Source organism: Eucalyptus grandis, chromosome 7 (genome assembly GCF_016545825.1).
Source record: "Eucalyptus grandis isolate ANBG69807.140 chromosome 7, ASM1654582v1, whole genome shotgun sequence".
In the NCBI taxonomy this organism is placed as follows: domain Eukaryota; kingdom Viridiplantae; phylum Streptophyta; class Magnoliopsida; order Myrtales; family Myrtaceae; genus Eucalyptus; species Eucalyptus grandis.
This window is the reverse complement of record NC_052618.1, coordinates 35,616,883-35,627,460: the sequence shown is the minus strand read 5'-3', so window position 1 is coordinate 35,627,460 and position 10,578 is coordinate 35,616,883. Positions and strand designations below refer to the sequence as shown.

The following is a 10,578-nucleotide window of genomic DNA, read 5'->3' as shown; positions in this document are numbered from 1 at the left end:
AATCATGGAAGTTATCGGTGTCCTAATTGATGGAAACATAGTCTTATCGAAATGACAATCTGTGAATCTAGTAGTAAAAAGATTACTAGTAGTTGATTCCAAGAATCTAATGATTGATGGTGAATTAAACCTAACATAAATGCTCAAACAACATTGGGGATCAATTTTTGTTCTTTTTGGCGATGCTACAAGCACTTATACTACACAACCAAATGTGCATAAATATGAAATATTTGGTTCATAATCAAGAACCATTTGAAGGAGAGATTGTGAAGACTAGCAGTGGGGCACAATCTTATTATGACTGCTACATGCAAAATTGCATGACCCCATATGTATCATTGAGATTTGTTCTCAATAATAGAGTGTGAACAATGATTTGGATATATTTAATCAAGAACTCTGTCAATCCATTTTGAGTATGAACATATGTGACCAAGTGCTCAACCTCGATTCCGAATGAAGCACAATAAGTATCAAAACTCTTTGATGTAAATTCAATAATATTATCCATCATTATGTTTTTAATAGGATAATCAGGGAATTGTGCCCAAAGCTTTATAATATGCACAAGTAAACGTGAAAATGTGACATTGCGCATAGATAATAGGCCAACACGAGACCATCTATAGGATGCATTCATTAGTATCGTAAAATATTAAAATGGTCCACTTGGTGGTTATTTTGGTTTACAAATATCACTCTGAATTCTTGGCAGAAATAAATGAAATTCAAGATTAATCTTTGTTATAGAAGGTTTGGTAATGAGTTTTCTTTGTGAACAAACTTCACAATTATAAGCTTTGGACAACAATACTTTTGTATCCTTTAAAGGGTGTCTTTTTATATTCTGAATTATTCTACGCATCATTGAAGCGCTAGGGTGACCAAAGTGATCATACTACAGTCCAAACTGATTAGATTTACCAATCTCCAAGATATGGTGGCCTAGGTTTCAACTGCAGGACACAATACAAACCCATGGAATAAGTTTCTAGCTTTTCATGGATGGTCTTTAGGCTCATCTTATAAGAAGTAATGCCAATATATTCTTTATCTTGCTCATAAATAACCTCAATGTGGTACCCGTTACGACGTACATATTTGAAGTTGAACAGATTCCTTTTTAATCTACTGCTTAAAAACACATCCTCAATATGCAGGATGGTGCCATTTGACAAAACAATTGTGATATTTCCAAAACCATCAATAATCGGAATAGGACCTCATATTGTATGGATATGTGCCTTACACAATGTTATACTCGAGAAAAAAATGTCTACTACGAAATATGATATGTGTACTATCAAGCAAACAATCATCTTATTTTTTCTCGGTATTTTCCATTTGAATTTGTATTAATAACTTCAAGTGTCAAGTATCATAAAATTTGCATATTAGTTATAGGGTCAAATAGAATTTTGAAATAATAAATATTATATAAGGTTCATAAGCATTTCATTACATAACCATATTAGAGAACAATAACATGTAATATATTTAAAGGAAAGCAACTAGAAAAGAAATTATTAGAATCATAAAATTTGAAATCCAAGTTGTTATCCACCAGTTTGGTGTCTCATCAAAGTAATCAAAGGTCTTCAAAGAAATCAGAGACATTCATGGATGCATTTGCTACTTCAGGAACAAAAGAGGTCCCACCAACAGAGATATTGTAGTTATGGCAATAAAATTAATTTCAATGGCATGAGATTCACCACCACGCTTGCTCATGTTTTTTAAAAATACTCAGTATAGATCAACAAAGTGTTTTAGAGTATGACAAGTACGTGACTAGTGCCTAATCATGTTACACTGATGACAAATACTTTCATTAGTCACATTCTTTGACTTATTTTCTTTGTCATAATTAGGGCCAAAGTTAGATTTCTTAGGATGGTCAAATTTCCTGACATCACTTCTAGAATTATATTCTTGCTTGTGTCTATATCCCTTAAAATGAGCAGTATTTTTTTAAGAGTTAGCATGTGCTTCGGGCAATGCTTTTGAACTAGCAGGTTTAAGATCATGATTTTTTAGTAGCAATTTATTAATTTGCTCAACAATGAGGAGCACATATTGTGTGCCAAATTGGCGCTGTCGATATTATTGTTGCAATACAATATTCGAAGCATGGAAGATGAAGAAAGTTTTCTCTAATAGTTTCGCATAAGTGAGCTTGATACCGCATAACTCAAGCCGAGAAATAATATCAAATGAAGCGAAGTTATAGTTAGACACTTATTTAAAATTTTGCAGTCTAAAATTTTGCTAGTCATATTGTGCTTAGGGGAGGATAATAGTCTTGGTATGATTATATTTATTATTCATCCTCTTCCATAGGGTTGAGGGTTTCAAACGAATAAATATTGAGTCTGTAAGCTCTTATGCAAATGACCATGAATAAAAGTTAGTGCATTTGCTTTATCCTTTGCATTTGAGGTTCCGTCTTTTGTAATTGCATTAGCAATACCTTGTCCTTGGAGGTGCATTTCCATGTCAAGGTATTATGATAGATAATTATTTCCACTCACTTTTAGGATGTAGAATTTGAGCTTTTTAATATTTGCCATAATTCTTGCAAAAATAAATCCTTAAATTAATTAGAATGATTTCCAAATATCCACTGCTGCTTTAGAAGTAGAATGATACTTTTAGAACTGAAATTGATTTCAAGCCAAGAAAAAGAAAAATAAAGAATTGATAGGAGAAGATGAAATATAAGTTGGTTAATGAAATAAGAGAGAACACTTACCTTGCAAAAATTATTTATTCGGTTAGTAGATTTTTGTGCTGATAACATGTTGTAAAATGTTGTGTTGCAAACATATAATAGATAGAATAGAGAGAGATTAAGTAGATTAAGTAGATAAACACTAAAGATAGTAGAGAAAACCAGACACCAAGGAATGTAAAAAAAGTTAGAGGAGAAAATTTAATTTTCACTATTTATTTTCCTTTTCTTCACTATATCACTATTATGACAAAAACTAAATTCTTATTTATAAAAAAACAAGGATGTATTTATCATTAATGTCAATGTATTTTTTTTTTTTTGGTCGATCTCCTACTCTATTCCTACTTTACACTCACTGCGGACTTACGCCCCGCTCTACTTACGGGCGTGGGAGTCGCAACCCACTCTCAAACTTACGCGTCCCTACTCCCTATCCTCCCGAAGGTGGGGATTTCAACCCTCACCTCCCCTTCCAGTGTTGGAAGAGTGGCCAGGCGAACCCCCACAATGGTTATGTCAATGTATTGAATGATACATATATTGGGTAGGAAGAAGATGCACTTAGAATATGATATAAATGTACCATAATAGATATATTAAATAAGATGAATAAAATGAATATTCATTCATTTATTTCATTAATTTATGTAGTTCGTAACATAATAATGAATGTTTATTATTTTTTAGCGATGTAGGGACTTCTCAAACGGATCGATGCTGAAAATGCGACCAACACTACGAATTCTCCATTTTACCCTCCATAAGTTGGAAAATTCCCTCCTTATCCTCTCTTCTCTCTCTGCGCTCTCTGTGATACTGACGCACAAGACCAGATCTAAAGCGAGGACAGCTCTCTCTCTTTCTCGCCCTCGCTCGCAGGGGCTCACAGCTTCGCCAGCTATCTCTACCTTCTTTTCATCATCATCTTCTTCTTCGTCTTCTCCTTCTTCTGTATCAATTTGTCTCTCCGAGTGCACGCCCGCCCGCCCGCCCGCGCATACAATTATCTAGTGATTGTGCCGATTTGGATTTTGCTCGATCTTCGTTTGTACGTTTACTGAGACCTGAGGTAAATTTCATCGCGAGCGTGTGAATCTCGTTACCTAATCCAATGCTGCCTTGGGGGCCTAGATCTCTTTGAATTCTGCTCATTAGGCTTCGCGTGATTCTGCATCTACTCATTGTGTCCCCCGTAAAATTTCTTTTTGTCGAGATTGTGTGTTGTTCGTGCGTTCTGTCCGGTTAGCTGAAGAAACGTGAGCGAGGTTTGAGCAAGGGCTTGCGTCAATTTAGGTTGCGTTTGATTTGATCTGGTTCGTGCTTAGCGTTTTCTGTTATGTTGTGACTGGGCAGTGGTTTTTTTGGCGTGACTGGCGGTGCTGTAGCGGTGGAGGTTTCAGTGATTGGCGAGGATGTTGACGAAGTTTGAGACAAAGAGTAATCGGGTTAAGGGACTCAGTTTCCATAGTAAGAGACCATGGATACTTGCGTCCCTCCACAGTGGCGTGATCCAGCTATGGGATTACCGCATGGGGACTCTGATTGATCGTTTCGATGAGCATGACGGCCCTGTTCGTGGCGTGCATTTCCACAAGTCACAACCTCTTTTCGTGTCCGGAGGTATTGATTTATACCTTTATATGATAATGGACCCTACTTTCATGAAATTTAATGCATCTTCCGTATTAGCTGCCTTTTTGCAGTTACATGTTCATCTGAAAGATAATCACCCCGCCAAGCAAGTTAAATGCTGTTTCATTTCTCTTTTTGTCTCATAGTAGGTTTGATCTCCAGTTCCTTGTAATCGTTGTGTGGGGATATGAGATATATGCATGGACAGATGGGAGAGAGAATTTTCACTTAATGGTATCTGGTACCCAGGGATCATGTCTGTTACTTCTATCTCTTTGGAGGATGGGAGACTCTTTCTCTCTAATTTCGAATCATGTAATTGCCGATTATGGATTTAACTTGTCATTGCTGCTTTCTCATCAGATTGACTTTAAAAGATGCAATGAAATCATCAATTTTCCATCTGGATTTGATATTCCCTTCCTGGATCCTTCGGAATTTAAATCTGACACTTCCATACAATTTGTGATAATCATGTCATGTCCCAATCAAGTGCCATGAAATACTACATGTTGGGCAAATGTGTTCTTGTGTTTGTGTTTTTCCCATTTTTCAAGAGTGATCAATCCTCTTGGAAGTCTTGGTCCAAAGTTGAATTGTCAATGCTTTGAGATTGTTATAATCTAATATAATGGATCTCTCCAAATTTTGCATTACTTTCTCACCGTGGTGTCTGCAATATAGTATGTTTGTGTATCTTAGATTGGAGATTGGCTATAGAATGTGACTTTTTCCTCTATTAACATGTTGCCGAGTAGATTCTTCATTTAATGAAGACTTGATCAGTGTAGTCCAAGATGCTATATTATTGTGGCCCAGGTGTTCTGAGGGGCAAGGGGATGACTTGCCTAGCTTCTTGCCAGCCAGGGCAAACTTCATTTAGCAAGGCACACACTTTTTGCACTGAAGCGATTGAGGCAAAAGATAAAGCCCTCCCTTGGTCCCTTCAGCATTTCAGGAATCCAAAAATGTTTTATATCTCAAAAATACCCTATCGTCCATTCATTTTTTCAGCCATAATGGAGGGTTGAAATTTGAAATTTTGGGCCAAAGCATGTTTTGTTCTTTTAGAGCAAGCCGCTTCTGTAGTTTCTCACTATTCTGGTCCTTAACACTAGTGCTCTTACTCCCTGGCGATTTACTCTTTTGTTTGGTATAGTGTTAGTTTGAGGTGAGGTTTTGTATTGCCCCCGACGCCTACCCACCTTTCTTTTTGTGCTTCTGTGATATTCTAGGGTCTCAGGCCCTTAGATGCATTTTTCATCCTTAACTACGTTGGAATGGACTCTTTTGAAAATGTGATAATTACTGTGTTGTATATCACTTTTTCTTTGGATAACTACGATGTGTGTACTGTAATGACTGTAATATAAATTTCTTGCCATTGCAGGAGATGACTACAAGATTAAAGTTTGGAACTATAAGACGTGTAGGTGTCTTTTTACCCTTTTAGGACATCTTGATTACATCCGTACTGTGCAGTTCCATCATGAGCATCCATGGATAGTGAGTGCCAGTGATGATCAGACTATTCGCATATGGAACTGGCAGTCTCGCACTTGCATATCTGTCTTGACAGGTCACAATCATTATGTCATGTGTGCTTCATTCCACCCAAAAGAAGACCTTGTCGTCTCAGCTTCCCTTGATCAGACTATTCGTGTATGGGATATCACTGCCTTAAAAAAGAAGACAGCTTCCCCTGGTGATGACTTACTGCGGTTGAGTCAGATGAATACAGACTTATTTGGTGGTGTGGATGCTGTTGTCAAGTATGTCTTGGAAGGCCATGACCGAGGAGTCAATTGGGCAGCATTTCATCCTACCCTTCCCCTGATTGTCTCTGGAGCAGATGATCGCCAATTAAAGTTATGGCGCATGAATGGTATTTGGTCCTAAGACATTGGTTTCTTTTTGAAGTTCCTTGTAAAGTAGTATGAATGAGGTGCTTGGTTTGGTTCCTTTTCTGCCTCCCCAATAAAAAATGGAAAATTTATGTAAAACTTTGATTAGATGTAAAGCTTGAATGTTAATAGTAGATGTTTAAAAATTGAGGTTCACAAACATATAATGAACTTTGGCTTCACACTTTAGGAGTTAAAATAAAAGCCATAAGCTAATAATCCACAGTGCACCTAATTGTGACTGTGCCATTACTTTCGTTGCTTACAATTTGTTAGAAGCATCTTGATCTTCCATAATTTATAAGTCAAAAAAGTGTCGATGTTTTCACTGAAGTGGTAGACATGTTTGACTGCAGATACCAAGGCTTGGGAAGTGGACACTCTTAGAGGGCACATGAATAATGTGTCTTGTGTTATTTTCCATGCAAAGCAAGACATAATTGTATCCAATTCAGAAGACAAAAGTATCCGCGTTTGGGATGCAACAAAGCGAACTGGAATACAAACTTTTCGACGTGAGCATGACCGTTTCTGGATACTTGCTTCTCATCCCGAAATGAATCTTTTGGCAGCTGGTCATGACAGTGGCATGATAGTGTTCAAGTTGGAGAGAGAGCGACCTGCCTTTGCTGTGAGCAGTGATATTATCTTTTACACCAGAGAACGTTTCTTACGCTGTTATGAGTTTTCTAGTCAACGGGACACACAGGTTATTCCTATTCGACGCCCTGGATCTACTGGCCTCAATCAATGTCCAAAGACGCTCTCTTATAGTCCTACAGAAAATGCTGTTCTTATTTGCTCTGATGTTGATGGAGGATCTTATGAACTCTATGTCATTGCAAAAGACACTACCAGTAGGGGTGATGGTGTTCAAGAGGCAAAGAGAGGTGCTGGAGGATCTGCTGTTTTTGTGGCTCGGAATAGGTTTGCAGTGCTTGACAAAAGTAGTAATCAAGTATTGGTCAAGAATCTAAAAAATGAGACTGTTAAGAAGAGCGGGCTTCCTTTTCTTGCAGATGCAATCTTTTATGCTGGAACTGGTAACTTACTGTGTAGATCAGAAGACAGAGTTTTTATATTTGATCTCCAGCAGAGGTTGGTACTTGGTGATCTGCAGACCCCTTTTATCAAATATGTGGTCTGGTCAAATGACATGGAAAGTGTTGCCTTGCTCAGCAAACATGCAATTGTTATTGCTGGCAAGAAGCTTCTCCACCAATGTACTCTCCATGAGACCATTCGTGTAAAGAGTGGAGCCTGGGACGACAATGGAGTATTTATCTACACTACGCTGAACCACATTAAGTACTGCCTCCCTAATGGTGATAGTGGAATAATTAGAACTCTTGATGTCCCTATCTACATAACGAAGGTTGCAGGGAATACCATCTTTTGTTTGGATCGTGATGGAAAGAATAGAGCTATAGTTATTGATTCCACAGAGTATATGTTCAAGTTATCACTCCTGAAGAAGAGATATAATCATGTTATGAGCATGATAAGGAACTCTCAGCTTTGTGGACAGGCTATGATTGCATATCTGCAGCAAAAGGGCTTTCCTGAAGTCGCTCTTCATTTTGTTAAGGATGAGAGAACACGGTTCAATTTGGCTCTAGAGAGTGGCAACATTCAAATTGCAGTTGCATCAGCTAAGGAAATTGATGAGAAGGACCATTGGTATAGATTGGGGGTTGAGGCCCTTCGTCAAGGCAATGTGGGAATTGTTGAGTACGCATATCAGAGAACAAAGAACTTTGAGAGGCTCTCTTTTCTTTATCTCATAACTGGAAATATGGACAAACTGACCAAAATGTTGAAAATTGCTGAAGTGAAGAGTGATGTCATGGGGCAATTTCATAACGCTCTGTATTTAGGTGATGTTCGAGAGCGTATTAAGATATTAGAGAATGCCAGGCACTTGCCTCTTGCCTATATTACTGCTTCTGCTCATGGGCTGCAGGATGTTGCTGAAAGATTGAAAGCTGAATTGGGAGATTCTGTTCCATCTTTGCCAGAGGGGAAGCAACCTTCCCTTCTGATGCCCCCAATACCTGTTATGTGTGGTGCTGATTGGCCTCTTTTGAGAGTCATGAAAGGCATATTTGAAGGTGGGCTGGATAATGTTGGCAGAGGTGCTGCAGACGAAGAAGAAGAGGAGGCTGAAGGTGATTGGGGAGAGGAACTTGATATGGTTGATGCAAATGATTTAGCAAATGGTGATGTGACATCTATTATGGAGGATGGTGAAGTTGGTGAGGTTGGTGAGGAAAACGAGGAGGGAGGTTGGGATCTCGAAGATTTGGAGCTCCCTCCTGAGGCAGAAACTCCAAGGGTTTCTGTCAATGGTCGCTCCCTGGTTTTTGTGGCCCCAACTCCTGGCATGCCTGTAAGTCAAATATGGACACAAAGATCATCTCTTGCTGCTGAACATGTGGCTGCTGGTAATTTTGATACTGCAATGAGGTTGTTGAGTAGGCAACTTGGAATACAGAATTTTACTCCTTTGCGGTCAATGTTCCTTGATCTCCACACTGGTAGCCACACCTATCTAAGTGCATTTCCTTCTGCTCCAGTGGTATCTCTGGCTGTCGAGCGTGGTTGGAATGAGTCTGCTAGCCCAAATGTCCGAAGTCCACCAGCACTTGTGTTTAACTTCTCTCATTTGGAAGAAAAGCTCAAGGCTGGTTATCGTGCCACTACAGCCGGGAAATTTACTGAGGCTCTTCGGCTTTTCCTGTGTATTCTCCACACGATTCCGCTTATTGTGGTTGAATCAAGAAGGGAAGTTGATGAAGTCAAGGAGCTGATCATCATTGTTAAAGAATATGTCTTGGGTATGAAAATAGAGCTTAAGAGGAGAGAAATTAAGGACAATCCAGTTCGCCAGCAGGAACTCGCGGCCTACTTCACTCACTGCAATCTTCAAATGCCTCACTTGCGGCTCGCCTTACAGAATGCGATGAATGTTTGCTACAAGGCAAAAAACCTTGCTACTGCAGGTAACTTTGCTCGGCGGCTTCTGGAGACCAATCCCATCGTTGAAAACCAAGCAAAGATGGCAAGGCAAGTTCTGCAGGCTGCTGAGAGGAATATGGTAGATGCTTCTGAGCTGAATTATGATTTCAGAAACCCATTTGTGGTCTGTGGGGCAACATACGTGCCTATATACCGAGGGCAGAAGGATGTCTCTTGTCCATACTGCAGCTCCCGGTTCGTGCCAAGCCTGGAGGGACAGCTTTGTACTGTGTGTGATCTTGCTGTGGTTGGGGCAGATGCTTCAGGATTACTGTGTTCCCCATCTCAGGTGCGATGATCTCTCCTGCTGAAGCAAGAAGAATTTTCCAACCTTTTTCTCATGCATTAGAGTTGCAGCTGTTAGTTTTGTTTACATGTGCAGCAGTTAAGAGGTGAGAAATGTCAACTGTCAGCTAATAGTGAATTGGTTGTGTTGTCTTCTTTTCTTCATCATCATTGGATTTTGGATTCTCCTTTACTGTTAAGATTTCCAGTGTAATAATTGAATTCAGAATTTTGTAATGGGTAGATGTTGATAGATATGAATGTGTAGAGAGGCCTTTGTCAGATTTTGATGGTGATACTAGGCTGGCCAACTTTCATACAAGTGACTGCAGATGCACTTGGCAGATTTACTAAAAGATTTGATGATGATTGGGAGCAGCGTTTGAAGAGTTTGGTGGATTTACCATTTGTAGGTTATCCTTTGAAGTACTGTTTTGTTGTTCTCTTGTTTAGTTTTTTCAATTCATTCTTCCCTGAGCAAATCACCTCAGATTTGCTTTCTTGATTTGGAGCGTCTGGTTTTAGTGGGATTAATGAATGAAGATGAATATGCATTTTTTGTTGTGTTGGTTTTGGTTAGAGGTGTTCTGTCAATTTTGTGTACAAATTGCTGACTATTACAATGGACCGGTTGGATTTTTCTTTATGATGCACCATATGTTTATCGTCATGTATTTTCCGAGTTCAGAAGGTCGTCTGAACCTCGCAAGTGATTGAATAGAGAACCTTTGTCCTGGCTTTTCGTTTGTCTTACAAAGAGGGATTGGATTTGGTTGATCAATGCGAGGCTTTAGTTCCAAAATGCTGCAACTTTACCATGAGTGAACGCCCAAAAAGATCTGTCTTTGGTGTTGTGCTGCGCTGCACAAATAAGAAAATAATTAGCTGTGCCACATTGATTGTCGCTTGATTTATGAAATAAAATTTTTTAGACACGATTGTAGTCCTTCTGTGGTTAATGATCGAGATTCTAGAGAGAAGCATAGATGTATTCAAACTATG

The 10,578-nt window shown here is 38.9% G+C and overlaps 1 protein-coding gene across 1 annotated transcript; it reads left to right on the top strand.

Annotated features, from left to right (window-relative positions):
* Positions 1–3,544: 3,544 nt before the first annotated feature.
* On the top strand, positions 3,545–10,217 carry LOC104453369 (coatomer subunit alpha-1-like). Its single transcript, XM_039316458.1, has 4 exons — positions 3,545–3,806; positions 4,091–4,357; positions 5,760–6,254; positions 6,630–10,217. The coding sequence occupies exons 2-4, from the start codon at positions 4,150–4,152 to the stop codon at positions 9,587–9,589; spliced, it is 3,663 nt and encodes a 1,220-aa protein (XP_039172392.1). The 5' UTR covers positions 3,545–3,806; positions 4,091–4,149; the 3' UTR covers positions 9,590–10,217.
* Positions 10,218–10,578: the final 361 nt, after the last annotated feature.